This window comes from Cygnus olor, chromosome 2, assembly GCF_009769625.2.
Source record: "Cygnus olor isolate bCygOlo1 chromosome 2, bCygOlo1.pri.v2, whole genome shotgun sequence".
In the NCBI taxonomy this organism is placed as follows: Eukaryota; Metazoa; Chordata; class Aves; order Anseriformes; family Anatidae; genus Cygnus; species Cygnus olor.
The window spans coordinates 46,455,638-46,476,670 of NC_049170.1; the positions used below are offsets into that span (position 1 = coordinate 46,455,638).

At 46.2% G+C, this 21,033-nt stretch overlaps 1 protein-coding gene across 2 annotated transcripts; it reads left to right on the forward strand.

Moving 5' to 3' along the window:
- The first annotated feature begins 19 nt into the window (after positions 1-19).
- BFSP2 (beaded filament structural protein 2) lies at positions 20-20,933 on the forward strand. 2 transcript variants are annotated; one of them, XM_040548449.1, is made up of 7 exons: positions 20-3,142; positions 10,482-10,564; positions 12,196-12,352; positions 14,175-14,336; positions 18,466-18,597; positions 19,219-19,439; positions 20,280-20,933. In XM_040548449.1, the coding sequence occupies exons 1-7, from the start codon at positions 2,696-2,698 to the stop codon at positions 20,281-20,283; spliced, it is 1,206 nt and encodes a 401-aa protein (XP_040404383.1). In that variant the 5' UTR covers positions 20-2,695; the 3' UTR covers positions 20,284-20,933. The 2 variants fall into 2 exon arrangements, with proteins under 2 accessions (XP_040404383.1, XP_040404382.1); XM_040548448.1 differs by lacking the exon at positions 20,280-20,933 and having other exon boundaries at positions 19,219-19,577.
- Positions 20,934-21,033: the final 100 nt, after the last annotated feature.

Here is a 21,033-nt window from a genome sequence, read left to right on the forward strand (position 1 = left end):
TAAAATGGACTATTCTTTTCCTATCATTTACAATCTGCTGATAAATCTACTTGGTCTGGAAGACTATCAGGTAAGGCTGGTTTTGGTGAACACCACATGTCTTTGGTACAGCATCCTGCAATGGCTTTGGAGTGATCTGAAGTTAGGTGACATCTCTCATACGGGCCGTGAGCGTTCCCACTCGGTGACCATCCCTTACCTACACTTCTTTCGTTGTAAACTGCCATGGGTCACTCCTTCAGGCTGCCAATCTGGAGCATAAACCAGGCAGGAGCAGCTCGGTCACCTGCAGCAGTCGACGTGGCTCGTGTGCCTGTCGGTAGCCTTTGTGTGGTTCCAGCACTGCCTGCGCACCGACTGGATGAGCCTCCCTCAGGAGGACCAGAATGACCTTTTTTTTGTGCATAAATGTCCTAAGCATTACACTTTGGACTCTCAGCTGCTCTTTGGCCAGTGAGTCCTGAATTACTTCCTGCAGAGCAAACAGCCTCAAAAGAAGGCACATGCAGAGTCCCCTTCACAGCAACAGAAATCTCCTTTAAATTTATCAGAAGTCTTGACATCTGACGACTGGGAACTCCCACCCATTGAATGCGGTGGCTTTGACCACATGTCCATTTCCCTGCTGTTTTATTTATCTTCGATGCTGCCAGCACCATTGAATCACGATTCCTTACCCCCTCTCCTCTCTGAGGTTTTCCTTCCTCCCTCAGGAATGCAAACCCAGTGTTTCAGAGCAAAATAGCATTTCAGTCCTACCCAGTTAAGCTCTAGATTGCATGCTGTAATAGCAGTGCAGAAATAGGAGGGGTGAATGAATGAAGTTTAAATGATGGCTTAAAAACAGGCTGTTACAAGCAGAAAGTAACATGGAACATGGAATGACTGCTAAATCGATGTTCTCTCTTCGAGTAACCCAGAACTGCTACCGCGGGACCAATTTTCAGCTTTCCTCCTCAGATTGCCTCTCTTGTATTGTTCAGCAAGTGAAATGGCCTCTGTCCTTTGAGGTCTCAGCCTTGTGCTTCCCACCTCTGGCCATCAGTCATTGTAGATTATTTTCTACCGTCACTCCTGACTTCATCACGGCTATGAGACAGCGGGGCGTGCTCCGGCTGACTGCTTTGCACCACCAACCACTCAGGTTAGCGGTGGCTTGCAAAAAAAGGACGCTTGGGCAAGACGGGGTTAGCATAGCATCGAGGTGAGGCACGTCTGGCAACAGAGAAGAGAATTACAGTGGTGGCACATCTGGTCCAGCTGTTCCCACCTGCCAGCAGGGTCCCAGTGGCTGTGGTTACCCAGAGCAAGCTGACGACTTTGCTAAATGGTGCTGGAATCGCACCAAGACACAGCTCCCCTGGGATCAGGGAGCCATGTTAATGTCTTCTCCCCTCCTTTCTCCCCGTCCCACACATGCGCTTCTGTGCTGACGTGCAGATGTGAACGTGGGCCATAGGCTTCCTAAAATGAGAAAATCGAAACATGATAGCGGCTCTTCTAGATATTGGATTTTCAGAGAATAATTCACTGCTTCCCTCAGAGGTGGCTGGGGTAGGCAGTCAGACGGGGCTATATATGGACACAGATGGGCACTTTGGGAATATGTGGGATAGATGCTACACAGCCTGCTATCTGTGATCCTCATGATTGAATACTAAACGGCCTCCTGGAAGCTGCTGGTGGACGACAGTAAAAGCTTCCTGAGCTTCTTGCCAAGAGTGAAAGCAATCAGATGAGGGCCTTCATCTTCAGCTCCTGCGTGTTTTGGCAGGGAGGTGTAAAGGAAGAACAGGGTGGCGGAGAACCAAACCCCATTCTTTGCAAAAACATTGGCATTTCTGCATTTGTTTTCTGCACACTATTGCTTTTGCGAGGCAGATTTGTTTTGCATTTCACACAGAGCAAATACGCTGAAATACACAAACGCGCTGGAGGATTCCTTGCATTTAGCCAGCACAGTTTGCTTGGAAATCTCAATCCAGAATATCCAGAAACTAACCAAAGCAACATGCAAAGCCGTCAGATGCGGCATTCCCAGGCTTTGTGTGAATGTGCAGTGCTAACCTTTGGCAGTCTCGCTGTGCTCAGCCTTAAAAATGAGCAGAAACGTGAGGGTGCTTGTCCCTGGGCCAAGGGCCACTGGGCCAGTGCAGCGTGCCCTGGGGGAAGCCGAAGCGCAGAGAAATCCAGAAGCTGCTGAGGGGACAAGGGAGGATTCGAGGCCCTGTGGCAGCAAAAGGCCAGCTCGGGTTGGCTCCTCAGAAGTTGGTTTTAGCTCATTTTGAGTAATGCCTTGCTGCGGGAGGCTCTGTGAGCATGGGTGTGAGCGGCTAGTGTGCAACGCACGGCTGGATGTATAAGGGCAGGAAATCATCTGGACGTCAGCGCAGACAACACCGCTGGCATTCCCACACGTCCGTTGTCATGAATTCCTGCCCCGCAGTGCCCGTAAACACCATTGTGCTGTTCATCTGCCGCATTTGCAGCAGCAGCAGCAGGGAGATTTCCCCTGAAATGGATTGCTGACCCAGCGGCCGGCCGGACAATGCAGCGAGCGCGGCACAAAGCCCGCCTTCCAGAAGGCCGTCGCACAAAGCCGAAAGCCCCGTCCGAGCCCCAACCTGCTGGGCTCGGCACATCCCTCCCGCCAGTGCGGGGCCGGCGGCGGGGCTGAGTGGGCCGCAGCAGCAGCATGCCCTTGCCGAGGCGCCGGTCGTCCTTCTTGGGGCAGCAGCCCCCTGCCTCCGCAACGGAGAGCGCGGCGGGGCCCGGGCGCCGCGTGAGCGTGGGGGGCCTGTCGAGACCCCCCGGCGTCTACGTGGGCTCCGTGCCCACCGGAGGAGTGAGCAGCTTGGGCACCCGCGTGTCCCGCCGAGCCCTGGGCATCAGCAGCGTCTTCCTCCAGGGCTTGCGCAGCTCCTGCTCTGCCGTGCCCCTGGCTGCGGGGCTGGAGAAGGGCAGGGCGCTCTCCTACGAGAGCCTGAACGGCTGCCTGGTGGAGTACATCGAGAAGGTGCGAGCCCTCGAGCAGGTCAACCAGGAGCTGGAGGAGCACATCCGAGTCTACCTGGACAAGAAATCCTCCAGCGTGGGCAGCTGGGGAGCGCTGCGGGAGAGCTGGGAGGCCATCTACCACCAGGTGAGCGCGGGCGGTGGCGGGGGCACGGGGGGCCCTGAGCAGCGAGGGTGGGTGCTGATGAGAAGCCAGGCTGATCTCGGCACGCGGCGCCCCAGACGGAGGGTTTTAAATCTATCTTCATGATAATTAGCGTTATCATTTCACAGTGTGGCGTGGAAAATGCCTATTAAGTAGGAGAATTGCCTGAGGCATCCTGTGCGTGGGGGCGATTGAGATGCACCCCAAGGCACCGTAGTCTGCTCTGATTAAAATGGGTGATTTTTTAATTTTTTTTTCCTTAGCTGAGGTTATTACGCCAAGCATCAAAATTATTAAAAGAAAACTGCTAGGACTGAATTAGTTTATCCATCAACATGATATCATTACAAGCATGGTGTGTTTTTTTTTTAATTAGCAATTCAGATTTTTACATTATTCCCTCGTTTGCTTAATCACATTTTCAAAAGCTCTATTTATTTAAAAATACTAATTACGTGGCTACAAATGAGTGCCTCCTTCCCTTCCAGTTGTGGCCGCCCCACCGCCCCTTGCTCCCCGCTCTCCATGCAGCGCAGGCTGCACGTTCCTGGGGGGGGCTCTAAAGGAAAGCATTTACCGTGGGGGTGCCAAGTGGTGTCTGCATCGCCGTCGTAGACGAGCAACAAGCCCAGAAGGACCACATCCCCCCGGTTCCTTTTGCTGGGAGGATGAAGGAGCTGAAAGCAGCAAGGCTTTGCGTGCTGCTGTCCTGCAAGAAATGCCATCAGAGTGTCCTCAGGAGGCCTGAAAGTCAGCTTTAAGTTCCCCGAGACAGTTCTGTGTTATGCCATGGGCTGACCACAGCGTTACCTCTGGCTTCAGAAAGAGGGCGTGTTTTTAGGGGGCTGCAAATTTAGGGCAGTGTGCACCTAGAGTGCCGCAAGTTGGCTGAGCCCCACACACCGTGGGATGAACTGCTGTGCAGAGCTCACGCCAGCAGAAATGCCCAGTTTAGCACCCACTTTTAAAGTTGCTCTCTTATTATGTTGATAAATGACATTGCTGCCTCTAATCCTATAAAGCTTGCTGCAGGGACTGGCTCCTGAAGGCAAAGGGCCCTCTGAATCTGGGGTGCTTGCAAAAAGCAACAGCCTCGAAGCTACCTGGCTGATGCTGGCGGGGGCTTCGGCCTGAGGGGGGGTTAAAGCTTCCCAGGCAGCAGCCCCCTGCTCCTCAGAGGAGTGTCCCCGTGAAACCTCTCCTGTGAAGCCTCCAGGGGCAATTGGCTAAGAACCTAGTTGTTCAATAATTTTTCATTCAAACTGTTTTCCCTTGAACCCTTCTCTGTATCATCATCCTGGCAACTTTCCACTACCTCCCTTGCTTACAAGCAGCTCATGCTGAGGTCTGATTGAATACTGGGAGCACCAAACTCAACCACCAAGTGTCACGACTTCACCTCTGTATCCAGCATTGGCTTTTGCAGGTATTTAGGAAGAGAAATCTTTACACTGAGACACTAAAAGATAGTACAGAAAGAAAGAAAAAGCAGCCCACGGGTTTAGCACAACAGCCCCTGGAAATAATAATAATAATAATAATAATTAATAATAATAATAATAATAATAATGTTTCTATGCAAAGCCACAGACCAAGAAACCTCTCTAAATAAGTATTTGAGAGAGCTGGAGCTGCAGTGCATCTCCTGCTGCACGGACCCATGCAGGGAAGCGGGAGCCCTCTGGGGGACAAATCCTGCAGCTACTGCAGCGACAGCAGAGCCTGGGTCTGGCCACAATACTTCAAGTGGCAGTGAGTGGATCCGAGAGCACGAGTGGAGGGTCCCTGGGGGAAAGCCCCCTGTCAGAGCTGTTATGGAGAGGGGTCGCTGGCAGAGAGCTGCGAGGGGAAGCCACCATCCAGGCTGCAGCACTGACTGTCAGTCCAGGCAGCTGGCATTTAGCAGAGCAGGTGTATGGACACTAACTGGGACAGGCACGAAGGAGGAGGATTTTTTTGCAGGAAGAAGGTGAAATGAGAAATCCTTGCTGAGAGCAATTCATGTGACAGAAATATAAATGAATCTCTTTCTGTCCCGGTCACACTCCTTTCCTCTAGTTTTCACACCAGTCTTCTTATGGGAAATGCAAAAGAGATTTACATGTCTAATCAAACGTGCCTCTTCCACAAAAAAAGGAGGCTGTTTGCAATGATAATCCTTCCTGGGGAGCAGTGCAGCACCTGGGAAAATTGGGGAGAGGAGAGGAGAGCAGAACAAAGCAGAGCAGAGGAGTTAGCTCAGCCTCCATGGCCATTCAGCTATGGATGTGTGGGAGACACAGAGACAGAGAGACTTATCACAGACAAAGTAGGAGAAGGAATAAATGTCTGGGACCAGTTTCATCACCACTCTGACTCCCATGCATAGCTGGGAAAACATCAAAGATCACTAGAGTTTTCCGCAGGGATGCTTTTATTTGCTCCTGGCCCTCCTGTTGGCGTTTACTCGATGTCAGTACTAGGTGTGGAGAATACACGGGGCTGACAGCCCGAGCAACCACTGCGTTTGGGCGTGCTCCCAGTAATGCCTTTGCTGTGGGACCAGCAGAGCCCCCGTGCAGGAGGCTCTCCTGCCCTGACACCGTGCCAGCATCGTGTGCAATGTGCTGCAATGCAACACAGTGCACTTTTATTGTCCGTGATATTTCTTGGAGAGCCAGGCATCTTTCTGATGCAATCCCAACTGCTCATAAAATATTAGACATATAAAGGAAATCCCAATTTCCTGGAGGCAGCAGGAATCAGCAGAGGACACATCAATCTTCCCAGCCTCCATCCAGGTACTACTTCTCCCAAGGTGATGCAACAAATGCCACTCTTTCTATCCTCATGTTTTTGTCCTTTGGGCTCTGAGAATAGATCCACCAGGGAAAGGATGACCAAAAGCATTATGAGTTTACTGCTTGGCATCCAAGCAGCAGTATGGGGGGGGGGTCACTTGCCTTTAGTCTGGTTTAGCTGTAAATGAAGATGTGTTGGAGAAAATGGTCTGATATAAACCATTTATTCCAGCATATGGAAGGAAAGACTAGACCAGGATCTTCTGTTCTTTTTCCATGAAGACATCATTTGTGAAATTAAAAGCCCAAATGATTTTCCATTACATGAATAATTAAGCCATGAGACTCATTATCACAGGACACACCTGAGGCCATGAACTGAGAAGCAACCAGAAAGGGATCAGGCATTTGTACAAACAGCAAAACTATACAAAGCTATCAGTAAAGCACAGCTAACAATTTGAAAGGCACAGTAAATCGTGCATTTCCAAATTTGGTCAGATGTCTGCTAAAAATCAAAAGTTTTGATAAACCAGGGCTAAGTACATCCCATAAGTGTCTATATCACATCCCACTTTAGCAAGGATGGAGTCCGCAAACCCTATTGAAGCACCTGGTTTTCCTTGTTGCCAGACCTCACCCAGTAAATGGCCCAGTGCACTGATGCAACCTGAAGTTTCTTTGAAAATAAGATTTTTTTGCTAAAAGTTGAAGTTGTGTTTTCATGTCCATGAAGGTACAATGAAGTCAAAGAAAAGTCCTGAGGCTTTCTAGTTGTTTTGTATTACAAATATTCAGTGTTAATTTGAGTTGGAAAAAATAAATAAATAAAACACACCATGTTCTGAAGGTGTGTGCATCACAGATCCGAGCGTAGAAAGACAACATGTGGCTTAAAGGAGCTATTATTAGGAATAGGATTAGCACTTCTGTAATACTTGCCATCTTGGCAGTTCAAAACGCCCCGTGAGCATCAGTGCGTGAAGCCTCCCCACAGCACCACGAGGCAGCACGGCGCTGCTCTCGGCGTTGCAGATGGAGCAGACAATGCCCGGTGAGGCTGCCCGCAGCTCTGCGAGCCCTCACACATCCCCTGAGCACAAAGAAGGCTGTTTCCTTAACTGCTGTGTTGCATGTTTTATTACGTGTGTCAGCAAAGTGGCTACGGATCGGCCTCACTAATACTGGTGTCTTTGGATCCAGCTGTTGATTATTAGGAGAATTAAATCAAACAAAAGAGCCGCTAGATGGGAGTCTTACATCTCTTCTTTTTAAGCCTGAAACAGGGCTTTCGCAGCTCGTGTAAATTAGAGAGAATTTCTCAGGAAACCTGATTTCTAGGTAGAAAGTATGGTGTAATATTCCTCCAGGTTCATTGCTGTATTTAAATTGTACACAGCTCATTTCTGCTAATTTCAGCTGTGCCTGCCATCTTCTGAAACCTTCTAGATATTAGTCTTTTTATACCTTTGTTACTTCTGTGGCACAATTCAGGTTTGTGTCCAGTCTTGGAAAGCCCCGGACTTGGCCACGGAACATCTGGCACCGGCTGCAGGTTCATCAGGAGGGCTGCTTGTTGCCTGCTGGAGAGGGTCGGAGGTAACCTGACCAGTTACCCCAAATGCTTCAATAAAACCACAAGCTTACTACTAAAAAGCACTTTTAAGAAACAGTTTGCCTTCACATAAAGGCAGAAACAGTCAGAGGAAAACAACTAGCTCATCCCTGCTCCCGCTTCCGTTGCAGAGCAAAAGCCGTTTTGCACTGAACTCAACTTCTCAACCTAGCGATCAACATCTCTCTGAATTGCACTGTATAGCTCACAGAATTTAATGCTATTTTTGCTCAGGCAATGTTCCCAATTTCCTCAAAGGCTTTCATTTTCCTCAGACGTTTGACCAGGTATTGCAGCCGCGTGGGCTCACTGCTGGAGGCAAATGGACCTGTTTTGGCAGGTCAGGGCAAATTGCGAGGCAGCATTTTCCCTGAGTTGAGCAAGGGAAAAAAAATAAAAGCTTTTGTGAAGATCCATACATGTATGAGTGGCCGCAGGGAGACAAAATACAGTAATTTCTGTAGAAACTAAGGAAAAAAAATAAATAAATCCCAGATTAAATTTTCTAAAATTGAAGGAAAAAAAAAATCAGTGTATGGGTCAAAGAACTGCCTCTACCCCCACGATGCTGCCATGTGATAACTTGAGGTCATTTCTCCATCTTTCAGGAGAAAGTCAGATCCTGCAAGGGGATCCGAGGAGACACGGCAGCCCTGAAATGCCCCAGAAGGGAGCGCCTGGGGCCAGGGAGGTGGGTCAGTGCTAGTCAAGGGAGTCTGCAACAAAGCAGGGAGAAGGAGATAAGGTGTTGAGTGCTGCTCTGTGTGCAAGAGGGCACGGAAAGGCCTTGTGTGCCCATGTATGGGCCTGGCTGGTATGCCACAAGGCACCAACTCTTTGCCCACACCTGTGGCTTTCATAACATCTCTGACTCCTGCATGTGCTCTGCACTCTGAAGGTTTCTCATTCCCAAACTGAGGCTTTTTTTGGCCATTGGTGGCATTCACAGGGTTCCTCTCCTCTATCTAGATGCTATTTTCATGACACATGTTGGAACTGGCAGTCTTTGAGATGGCCTGGCCCTCTGTCATATCAGTTGGAAGTGGCCAGTAAATCCCAGAGTTATGAAGGAAAAATTGGCAGCCCATGCAATAGGGTGAGCTGTTTCCTCTGGAAGCCAGGCTAAGTTGCAGCTGGTAGGAGTGGACCTCCAACCATGTGCCACCAGCCATGGCCGCCTTTTCCTGCTGTTTCTAACAGTAGGTATAAAATAAGCAAATCATTTCTTTTCCTCTAGTTCCTCCTCAGATTTAAGCAATGTGGAGTGCTATTAAATTCACGATCCTTTATGAACTTCTGGATGCGGGGAATAGGTTTTTCTTCCAGCTCTCTCCTAGTCCATGAGTTTGTAAGACATTTAGGGCAGCGAGCCATTTTTTGTGAGGATCGATGTTAATTTCCACACACAAACACTCCAGCCTTGCATTTCCCCCTCCACCCCTGCACCGAGCAGCAGGCCAAAGAGCAGGTAGGCGGCCCACACTCAGGCAACGATCCCCGTTGTGGTACTTGGGATGACTTGTCTGGACGCAGCCTTGATGCCTCCATGCTGCACGGCCTGTTTCACCTTGGGAGAGCGCAGTGCTTCGGGGGATTTGCAATCCCATTTAGTAGCAGACTTAATTATCCAAAGAAAGATTTCTACATCGAGAACCCTCCTGGCCCACGTAGAAAGCTGCTCCTATTCATGTGGTGGTTTGGTTTCCACCACAGACCTCCACGGTTATCTCCTGGAAAAGGCAGACGAGGTGTTTGTTTACGCAGCCTGTCATGGTCCCACAGGCTCCTCTAACACCGTGCAGCCTCCTGCACACAGCCCACCCTTGGTCCTCCCACTACCGCCCTTGTCAGATGGACACCTCTCTTGTAGGTGAGGACCTGAGGTGCAGACATGGTGTCTGCACATCCTGGTGTGCCGAGTTTGTACGGGGAGCATTTCCAGCTGGGCCCCAGCTCCAGTTTGCAACCCAAGCGTATGCCCAGCCCTGAGAGCTCAGCCCCACGCACCACCTCGGCACTTCCACCTTCAGGTTGGGTTCAGCTCCTCCAGCGCAAAGCAGGGACCTCAGGGTGGCTGGGCCCAGGGAGCCCCCAGCCAGGTATTTGCTCTAACTCCAGTACCAAATTGGGCATTTCTTTGTTCACCTGCACAGCGCAGTGCACATCTGCCTCCAGGGCAGGCTGTGGTTTTTTTTTACCTTTTTAATCATTTTATATAATCCCAACAGGCTGCTGTGTCACAAGCCTTTCAGGTTTGATTCCCCCTCAAGTGCCTCCTGGGGATTAAAGATACACCAAAGAATTGTAGCGATGATATCACAGTCTTATTTGCACAATCTCTCCAAAGCATTTCCCATTCAGTGTAATAATCTTTGAAGAATGCCTGCTTCCCAGGTCTCATATCTATCGCAAGAGCTTACGCGATCCCACCAGAGAACAAAAACAGCGCTCTGGGAGCTGAGGACTGCTCACCCGAGGCACCAAATATCCCTTGGCTCATGGAGGAGGATGACCCTGAGGAGCACTGCTGATATGGGAAGTAGAATAGGAACTGCATAAGTGTTGCTTAAACCGTACCTAGAAACTGTAAGTGGGACTTAAATGCTGAACGTACCTTGTGTGCAGTAATGAATTTTACCCCTTGTGACCAGCTGACAGTCAGGATAAATGTGTTTCCACAAGAAGATGAATGCTCAGGAGCAATGAACAGTGTGATGAAAAATTGCAGCCTATTTGCAGACAATTTGTGAATTGATATGTACAAAATTCAGTGATTAAATTACCTGGTATGAGTCACGTGAACAGCCTTAGGCTAAAAGATTATTTTCAGAATCAGAGCTATTCATCTGCTGAAGATAGATGGACCGTGCAGGCAGCGCCTGTGCCGAGTCCTAATTGCTTGAGCTCTGTTGTCTCTCCCTTGCAGGTGGGTGAAGCGGTCCTTGAAAATGCCCGTCTCATGCTGCACACCGAGAACATTCAAGCCTGTGCTGAAGACTTTAAAGACAGGTAGTCCTGTGGTGGCACCTGGCTGCCTGGTTTCTCTGAAACTTTGCCTTGGCAACTGCTTACTCGATAGGGGCGTGATGCTTAGTGAACACTGGGTTCATTGGGAATACTGAGTGAGGGTTGCTCTAACATCGCAAAGTAACTGCCATGCTACCATTGCTTTGGAACACATTTTTAAGAGTAATATTTAATAATTTATTAATACGTAATATTAGTCTGATAGATGGACATTGATCTCTTACTGGGAGGTCAGTATTCATTCAAATTTGGGTTGATATTTTATAAAGGCAAACATTCATGTGATTTTTAGTTTCAATTTTCAGTGCTGCAAAAGTGGTTTCAGAAGTGGTAGTCGTTCTTCTGCAGTACCTGAAAAGCAGACACTGCATCACTGCAAACCTCACTATGGAAACATCCGATAAGAAAAGAGGAATGGGCTGCACTGATTTTCCTTGTCTTTACTGAGAGAAATGAATAGCGAAAGATCCTAAATTGATAAGCTACTTCTGAAGTCTGTTTGCAAAGCATAATATTTATGTACATGAGTACATGAAGTTCTTTAAGCTTTATTCGCAAGGTCTGACCCGTCTAGCTTGTACTTATAATGGTCTTGATCATTTACCAATAGTTTTATGAAAGATCTGATACCAAAAAAAAATTCGAACAAATTGATTTTTATTTCCTATGATTTTTGTCATCCCTTAAACTTCTGTTCCCCTCTCTGGTATTATTTTACTTAATCACATCAAAACGTGTTAGTCATGTTCTTACGTTTGCCTTTTATTCCAGAAAGGTACAGCTCTGAGCTACTCATTTTGGTGCTTTCCATCCCATAAGCCGCACTCGTATTTTAAGTGGTTCAAAAAAAAAAAAAAACACTCTAAAAATGTCCACCGACTTGTACAAGCAGTTTACACAACAACGTTAAATGAATCCACCACATAGTAAAAGCTCCTGGTGCTCGCTGGGACCAGCTTCCCCTTTCCCTTGCTGCTGAATTCCCAGCAACAAAGGTGGCTATCAAAGGGCAGAGCGCAGGAATTGTTTCACAAAGCTGGCTCCCGTCTAACCCAGGAGCCAGCCACAGTTTCAAGGGACAAACCACCTGCTCCCTGAGCAAGGTCTTGGCTCCACAAGCAGCTGCCACCTGATGCCAGTTTGTGTTTGCGCTGTGGAATAGTGATGAAATTAGAAATGTCCATACCATTATTATGCAGTATATCCTGATGGTTTGAAAGCACAGCAGGGAGGGAGCAGGAAGCAGCAGCAGCTGAAGAATTCACACTGAAGTCTGAGGAAGGGAAAAATCCACATGTATTCATCTGGTACATAAATACCAGACCTGGCAGGAGACCACGTGCCTCTCCACGCTTATTCAGCAGCGCTATCAGTCTGATACTGCCACACCACAGGCTGACAGCCTGGCCAGTTTTATTAGGCTCCAAGTTAATGACAAGGTACTTGAGGCAGTGGAATTGAAGTACATCAAGACAAGGTGAGGGCAGAGTACATCTCATGTGTTTCTGTGCCTCTGTCTGGGACACGAGAGCTAATTAGCAAAATGCTGTCATTTAGAAAAAATGCAAGTTTTTCTTGCTGAGCCATGCTTATCTGCTTTTATCTCTCTGCAGGTATGAAAATGAGCAGCCATTCAGAAAGGCAGTGGAAGATGAAATTAATTCCCTTTATAAAGTGATTGATGATGCTAATTTAACTAAAATGGATCTGGAGAGTCAGATAGAAAGCATGAAAGAAGAGCTGACTTTGCTGTCAAAGAATCATGAAGAAGTAAGTCCAGGCCTGGGACACTGCAGAGCTGATGTGTGCCTGCTTCATGCGGTGGGTGTAGTGCGTCTGGCAGAGCAAGCATTGAAAAGCTGCACCTGCCATGTCTGGATGGGGAGAAACTTCTTCTTTCTCTCTTCTCTGTTAATTTAAAGTGCTAACCTTTGAGGCAAATTATGTACATGTAAGTTTTAACTCTTTCTTGTCTGATAAATATGACGTGGAAGAGATGTTGTCACTTCATATCTTGCTGGACACCACAACTTATTCATGGGGCTGGACAGTCTGTATGCAGAAATCCCAACAGTGAGAGGTCTGATTCTCAGCCACAGAGCTGCAGAGAGAAAACTCCTGTGTGGGGAACCAGCTCCGGCCGCACTGACACTGAGCATTAACTGGGTTCAGCTGACCAAGCTGCTTGGTTCCCAAAACTGAGCCTCCCCTGAGCAATGCATCACTGAAGCAAGCCGCAGGGACAGGCAGCTGGAAGAGGACCACCTCATTAGCCAGTTTTGCAATACATTACTCATTACATTCACCTGCCCTATTTGCATGAAGGTGGTTTATTCTCTTCAGCCTGGGTTTCAGGATCTGACCCAGATCTTCACTGATGGGACCACAGTTACGCAGCTGCTATTTATCTACTGACACCTCTAAAGGAGAGATTGAACTGGGATGTTTCATGGAATTGAGGAGCTCTCTCTTACATTTCTTATAGATGATTTTTCCAAATGCAACATCTGAGCAACATTGGCAGGCATGTAGAGAGAGACTCGGCCTTCCAAGATAAAGCTTCATCTGCTCCCTACTTTGACGTAACTAGTGGCTTCAGGTCCACTGCAAGTCAGGAGGAAGATGGAAGTTGTTTTAGATACGAGGGAAAACATAGAAAATTGAGAGAAACATGCATGGTCCTCTTTAAACCTCCATGTACGCAATGTTTCCTGTGAAACTGGCAAAGTTGCCATTGATGCTGTCCTCTGCCTGTACATTTGGCATAAATAGAATAACAGCTTCCCCACCACTCCCCTCGCGCCACATTTAGCCAGTGCAGAGCCTGTGCAGGGTGGAAGGATGCTCCCCATCAGGATCATCTGGGTGCTCATGGGGCCAGCCCAGCACAGACCTGCTTTTCCCATGGGAGTGGCACCAGAGGAGGCTGATCAACAGAAGTACAACAGAATAGAGGCTGGAAGCAGCTATTGCAATTGCTCCATCTGATCTCTGGCACAATAAAGTCCCAAGGACTTTCCTGAGCTAATTCAAACCTTTCTTGCCTCCAGTGTCCCCACTAGGAAATCCACATCAAGTCCTTCTGAATCTTTTGCATGCTCTGAGTGATGACTTTGAACAGCACATTTTGAGGTTTCCATTCCTCCAGGTTCCTGTTCACATACACTTGCCCAGTAGGTGCATGTCTACATTGCTGCAGCAGACAGGCAGGGACCAGGGTTTGACTTGCTGTGAGCTCTTACAGTTGCTTGACCAGAGGTCCATGCTGTACCTTTGCTAGCGATACAGCTGTGACAGATTTGGGTCCAGGCGTGCAGTGTGTGTGTGCCAGGCTCTGACTGCTGGAGAAGCTGGCTGCTGTGGAGTAGCTGCTGTAGGCAGCATCCTGCTGCAGGGCTCCAGCCTCCTTCCACCACGGGGGAAACCATGTCCTGTGCCCAGTGCTACGGCACCCACTGCAAGACTCCCCGTGCACAGGCACAGCAAATCTGTATCCACACAAGAAACTCTCCAGTGCACTAAAAAGTCCCTCTGAAGCTACCATTCAGTTGTCCATTTCCCTTTTTCTTAACGCCCGTTATTTTTGTTCAAGGACGTGAAGGTATTGTACAAACAGCTTGCTGGATCTCAGCTGGAAGAACTCGATGTTCCCCTGGGAAGTGGCCTGGACAACATACTGGAAAAAATCAGAATCCACTGGGAGAGAGACATCGAAAAGAATCGTGCTGAGACGGGTGCCCTGCTCCGTACCAAGGTAAGCGCGGACACCAGCCTCCATAACTCACTCCAGCATTAGGGAATTTGAAGCAAGCACAAAATCTGCCTAATACTCTGTAGTAACTTGGAGGGTTGTATTTTGTTTAACAAAAAAATATTGTCAAAATCTAAAGGATTTTGGTCCAAGTCCATTGAAAAATACTCTCATAAATATCAGTGATTTTCTTGGGATGCATAGAGTTAAGTAGCAGTGGAAATGGCCCCACTGATATCACAGGTATCTGTGGGAGACTTCTAAGGGCTCTGAAATGTTGTCTACAAAAAATGAACTTAATCAGTTGATACCTCCCATGCAGGATGAGCCACAGCTGTTACCCTACTTACCAGGGCCATTCCTCCTCTGGAGAATTTACAGGGACCCATAAATCAAAAGGGCAAAATACATTGCTCTACACTAATTATATAGCTATGTGTTCCTTGTGGGTTTCTCCTTGAAATTGTTTCCTTTGGCAGCAGTGGGAAAACTGGATATTAATCTGGAAATGAAAAGCGATGATAACAGACGTTCCCTTTGAAAGTTGCCTCCTTTCCTGATGCTGAGTCTAAAACAACCCTTTACTGCAGCTTTTCTTCTGTCACGAAGGATCACTCATTCTCCAGGCTGGTTGAAGTATTTTTGCAGAGCTGAAGCATTAAGTTCACGATCCTGTGTTTTAGTAGCCATCTCATTCTGAGTTGGCTATTATGGCAGAGCATGGCACACCAAATCAGCTGTGCTACAGAAATATTTAGCAAAGACACAGCCCCATCTGCCCCATGGTACAGAGTTACTGTGGGAGGAATAAGGACTAGTAAAGCCAAGCAGCAAGAAGAAAAGCAAAAAATATGTTTGCAAATATATATGCAATCTCTGGGTAGCTGTTTTCTTTCAAAATACAGAAGAAAAGTCCCGTGTCAACAGCGATAACAAAGTGGGGACGCTTTACTGTCCTAGTTATTCCTCCTCCTGTGCAAACACTCTCTTCACAACTTTGTTCTTCCTATTTCTTTCATACCTCCAATATCTGCTCTTTCAGCTGCTCACAGATATCATGTGAGCGAGGAGAGAAAACTGCCAGCTTATCCTGACCATTTGATCCCACTGTTGTGTTTTTGACTGTGGCCAACACCAGATGTGGCAGAGAAACTCCAGTAGGCAGACATAACCTAGCCAGTCCCTACTTGGCCACCTTGCAGCTCTTATTAGTTAGGGATTAGTTTGAGTTGCACTTGGTTTGGTTTCTTTTTTTAATGGGAAGAAGAACCAGGATATCACACATTTCTGGGAAGATCAGTTCTGGTTCTGAGCAGGTCCTCAGTACAGGTCCTAGGTACAACATCCTAGGGTTGGTTGGTTTTGTTTGTTGTTTTTTTTTTGATCCCCAAATGAAACCTAGATGATGTAGTTTTGTAGCACTCATAGGTTTGTACCTCATACAGATCTATACAGATTGTTACTGTTTATACAGATCACAAGTGTTATGCTAATTATGTCCAGCCCGTTTTCCACCAAAGCGTGTGGCCTTCTGCCATCCCGTGTTGCTGAGTCGCACCATTTGGGCATCCACATGGTGACAAATTTGTCCTTGCTCCCTCATCACAGGAGGGAGAGCAGTTCTCTCCTCTCCTTTGCTCTTCATTACTACTTTCTTCAGTCTCTCTTTGTGAGTTTTCCATGGTTCCTAATATTTTAATTTCCTTTCTCTGTACGCAGTCTTTGGCACTGCTGTGACCAGTTGAGACCAAGGTATTTCAAATTACGTCCTAGCACTGGCTTAGATGTCAGAGCAGAATTTTCATTATTTTCTGACCAATTCCTTGCCTCATTTTCTTTTCCTTCTGACTAGACTTGCAATCGTGGGTAGATTTTTCATGGGCAACAAACATAGCAATTTATATTCATACCTAATGGGGTTTTACATGCGATTTCTTAGGTGAATAAGTAACCTTAAAACTCCAGTCCACTGTTTTCAGATCTGCAAGTATTTGTCTGTAATGCACATTTTTTTTCCTTGAATTGATGCAGTGATTTAAACTCTTGTAAGGCATGCAAGCTATTTTTTTTTTTCCTGAAACAGGCTTTACTTTGCATTAAACTACATAGATGTCCACTTAGTGGCACGGAGCTCTTCATTCATGTTGTTTGATTCCACACATCCACCTCTGCTCATTACTAATCTGTACTGTTTTCTGTCACCCATAAATCTTTCTAGTTCATGATTCATCCACAGGGCAGTAAACCTTAAGGCACCACGCTATTAAACTTCTGTCGTAATGAAGCTAGACCTTAACCCTCCTCTTCATGTCCAGTCTCTTGACCAGCTGTTGATCCACGGAAATGCTCCGTCCTGAGCACACAATTACACAGCTTCTTTTCTCACTCCTTACGTTAGATCTCACAAAAGGTTTTGAAAATCTTGTGGATTATGTCAGTTGTTTCTCCCTCCTCCACCGCTTTGCTAACACATTCCCAGAGCAGTTAAGAGATTAACAAAGCCCATTTCCCTATGCAGATATCAAGCTGATCAGATGTTGGCGTTCTATCCCTAATCATCCTTTAATTGTCTTGATTTCATTAAAGAGAGATTAACAAGAGATTCTGTGCTCTTGTACAATGCCTGGCTCAGAACTGCACAGATATGCTTGAAATCCACATATTCTTAAGAAATTCAGGCACTAAAAAGCTAAAGATTTGGGGTGATTTCATCCTCTGCCTCTGTTAATCCAGCTGTTTGTGTGCACCACGATTCAGTAAAGCCTTTCCTCGTGGAGTGTCTCAGGAAGAGGAAGAGCAGGGCCCCCAGAGAGCACCAGCTGCCCCGTGAAGAGGGCACAAACATTATGTCTGCACTTCTCTGCAGAAGGAACCCCAAATCTGAGGCCAAATTTCATGCCCAGCAGCACCCTCCTCATGGACTCTTTGAGGTGACACAATTGGTAATCCTGGAAGGAGGATGGGGAAACCTTGTGTGCACCAAAATCTTTACAGCTCATCCAGTGCACACTCACTTGCTGTGCCATCCTCGGTATTTAGGGTCTGATGGGCCACTTCCATCTACTCCATCTGCCTGTTGTGCCATTGACATCACCAACATTAGGAAGCTGTAAGAGTTTAGGACACCTCCTGAAGGAGCCCCAGCATCACACGTGGTGAGGGGAAGGCGGATTGATAGATAGCGTTTGGGTCACTATAAGGTAAACGTGAACAAGCAATGCAAGGCTTCATGTAATGTGTGTAGGCTGTAAATTTAGATGAAAAGTCATCCTTCCTGCCCTAAGTATTTACAGCCCTAGTACCATCATAATGTGCAGACTACAATCTCAACACAATTATTTGATCTTACCTTTAAAATAAAAGAATGCATGATCAGAAAAGCAGGACAGGACCAAGATTAATGTTCAGGGTGGAATAGAAGTATTATACATAGTTTAACTTCACTGTCAACCAGGAGAAAAAATATAGGATTTGACTGAAGAATCGTATTAGCTAGAGAGCCCAGAGCTCTGGCCTGAAAATGTTGATCTCAGCCCTCATTAAAAGTATAGAAATTTTATTTTTACTAAAGTATATTTTCCTTTGGCTATTTTCAAGGAGCCTGAACTGAACATATATAAAAAATAACAAGCAACAAGAGCATGAAGTTGCATAGGATTCTTAATTCAATTAACAGAAATCATTTTTTCTGCCCTATGTGATATGACTTCTCTCATTCATAGAACCCCATGTAAAAAAGTATTCATGGTGTGACTACTTGAAATCAAATGGGCTAAATGAAAACAACTTTTAAAACATGTTATAGCATAGCTACAAAGAAAAGCAAAATTACAGCAATGTTTTCTTTTTGTAGGTCATTTTAAACATACTAGTAGAAATGCTGAATAGCTTTTGTCGACATAGATATGTGCATTTACATGTGTAAGCCATTTTACAGTAGGTGCATAGGAGAGCAGATAACTTTGACGCTAGTAAGTATCCAAACCATTCAACCAAAGAATTTAATATATAGCAATCAAACTCAAAATCAGAATTGCCACAAACTGTGAAAATATTAACCGTCATTTCGGTGTGTAAGGAAACTAAAGCATAATTTGAGTGCACTGTGATGACAGCCATAAACTTGTACCAGCAACAGGCTGAAGCAACAGCTGCAGTGCGAAGCCAGGAGGAAGAACTGGTGGAGGGCCTCAGAACCGAGTTCCATGAAACTGCCTGCAAAATACAGAGCTTGCAGGCTGAAACTGAATCCTTGAGAACCTTGGTAAGTAACATTGCTTTTGAATGGGTATCTTCTGTGTGAATTCATCGTGCCTTCTGAAGAGAGCATGCCCATCTTGGGGTGCAGAGTTGAGAATAAATTGTTTTTTTCCAGTGGATATTGTTCCCAGAGATGCCAGACATTTCTGAGCTTTCCTTGATCGATGTGGTAGACTAAATGTACCTCATTTGAAAACTGAGCCCCAAATTTCAATTATCTTCAATGTCTTCATACTCACTTGATTAATAAATTTCACTGAGATTGCTGTGTGGGTTGTATTCTACAGCATAGAATAGAGTAGTTGAGTTGGAAGGGACTTTCAAAGATCATCACGTCCAACTGCCTGACTTCTTCAGGGCTAACCAGAAGTTAAAGCACGTCACTGGGGGCATTGTCTAAATGCCTCTTGGACACTGATAGGCGCGGGGCATCAACCACCCTGCTAGGAGCCTGGGACCAAACTGGTTCGACCTTTGTAATGATAATAAACAATTTTCAAAGTGTCTAGAGAAAGGAGTTCTCATATTAAATCGTAGTCAATGAAGATATTGGCCAAACCTGGATAAATATTACTCTGAAGCATATGAAAACAATGTTTTAATGTCTACTGTCCTGGCCTTACAGAAGAGGGGTCTGGAGAACTCCTTATACGATGCCAAGCACTGGCATGACATCGAACTGCAGAACCTAGGCTCTGTCATTTCCAAGCTGGAGGCAGAGATTGCAGAAATCAAAGCAGAAACTGAGCAGCAGCAGCAGGATCGTGAAAATCTGCTGACCAACAAGCAACAGCTGGAGAAAGACATTGCTGCATATCACTGCCTTCTGGATGGAGAGCAAAGCAGGTACTTGTTATCGAAAACAAGCGTGCCGTGAGAAGGGAGAAGTGCTCTCTGAGAAGGAGTTGTGGCCGTGGGGGTGGTTCTTGTGTTTCTTAAGGCTGGGTGCTAGCTGCTTAGGTTTGGAGAAGCTGCCAAGGGGGAACACCCCAAATCTGTGCTGAGATTCCTGATGTATTGGAGAGGGCTGCTTTCCTGCACTGCCCCAAAAGGACAAGGTTTGGGAGTACAGCAGTGGGTCTATCTGCCTCACTTCCCTGAAGACTTGGGATCTGAGATTAAAAAACTACTGCAGCATCTGGGGGCTACACCAGGGGCTGCAAAGCACCCATGCCCTTGTTTCTTACCTTGGCTATGTTATGCCTTCCCTCCTCCTCCCGCTGTCCAGTCAAAATATTACAGCTGTCATCCTGGGGAAGCTCCCTTTCTCAGCACACAAATTGCTCATGAAGCCTGAGAACAGAACTTGGTGCACTGACTGTGCCTTTTGTGAAGAAACATAACTCAGACTCAGTGTTTGTCCTCTGGGAATAACCTCTAAACTCAGTTGACGTGGTCGGGTTGCTTGATTGTTGTTTTTTTAAGATCCTCAATCACTGTTAGTTATGGAACTTTTGGAAATCTGATCCACAGATCTTGACTTGTTCTCTGCTTAGGTCAGGGTGAAAGTTTGTACTCACATAGAAATTTTAAAAAACAAAAAGACCAAGTATACCAGATTTGCTTTCTGCTGCACAGTCAGGTCCTGCTGAAGTTGATGAGGTCTCACCAGCAGAACTGAAGATAGTACTCGGTTCAGCACTTTTCCTATTTGTAGTAGTGATCAATTTTATTTTTAACTTTCAGCTGATTATGAAATTCCCAGCCCACAGAAGACCATTGCCATTCAAAGCAAAAGAAGATGTCACTGCTAAGTATGTTCATGGAAGCTAAAAACCCATCAAAGCAGCCTGCTTTACTCAGTTTGATTCAACAGTTGAAGTAGGTTGTAGCTTGAACAACTTTATTAGACCCTCTTCATGTAATTGCTTTGCTTAAAGATTTCAATTTACTCATGTTGTTAAAATTATAATAAAAATAAAGAATATCAGCTTTTTTGTTTGTCTTTTTTTTCTTTCAGTATTTTTCATGATAGCTGAGGGGAGCTACAGTAATAGCATAGGACCTTCACTTTCCAGCAAGTAAACTTATTCTTTTTTGGTATAAATTCATTAAGACTGAACTACTCCTCCACTGTGCAAACAGCACTAATGGCAAGTGCTCTGCTGTGTCACAAGACCAGCAGCTCATTAGCGCGAAACGTAATTCAAATAAGGATAAAGCAGTTAAACTTAAATGACATCAACTTGATGCAATTAATTTTGCAATAAGTAAGTCAGCAAAAGCAGTAATGCAAACACCCCAGCAGCACTCAGCAAACATATTTTAACTCTAGACTAAACTTTTGGAAAAGCTGAAGGTGAAGGAGAGCGACAGCAGTTCTGTCTGCTGCCTAGGTCACATCCTTTTAACACCCACTGTGTTTGTTGGATCAGGATTTGACAATAGGGACAGTTACAAAGGGGGATAAGATGTTTATTAACTGGACTCAAAGACTACT

What these genes read in the sequence shown, in the direction of transcription:
- BFSP2 (XM_040548448.1), top strand. Translation starts at nt 2,696, where the DNA reads ATGCCCTTGCCGAGGCGCCGGTCGTCCTTCTTGGGGCAGCAGCCCCCT. An exon ending in GCTGAAGACTTTAAAGACAG is followed by an intron (nt 10,565 to 12,195) that starts GTAGTCCTGTGG and finishes ATCTCTCTGCAG; the next exon opens with GTATGAAAATGAGCAGCCAT. An exon ending in TGTCAAAGAATCATGAAGAA is followed by an intron (nt 12,353 to 14,174) that starts GTAAGTCCAGGC and finishes TTTTTGTTCAAG; the next exon opens with GACGTGAAGGTATTGTACAA.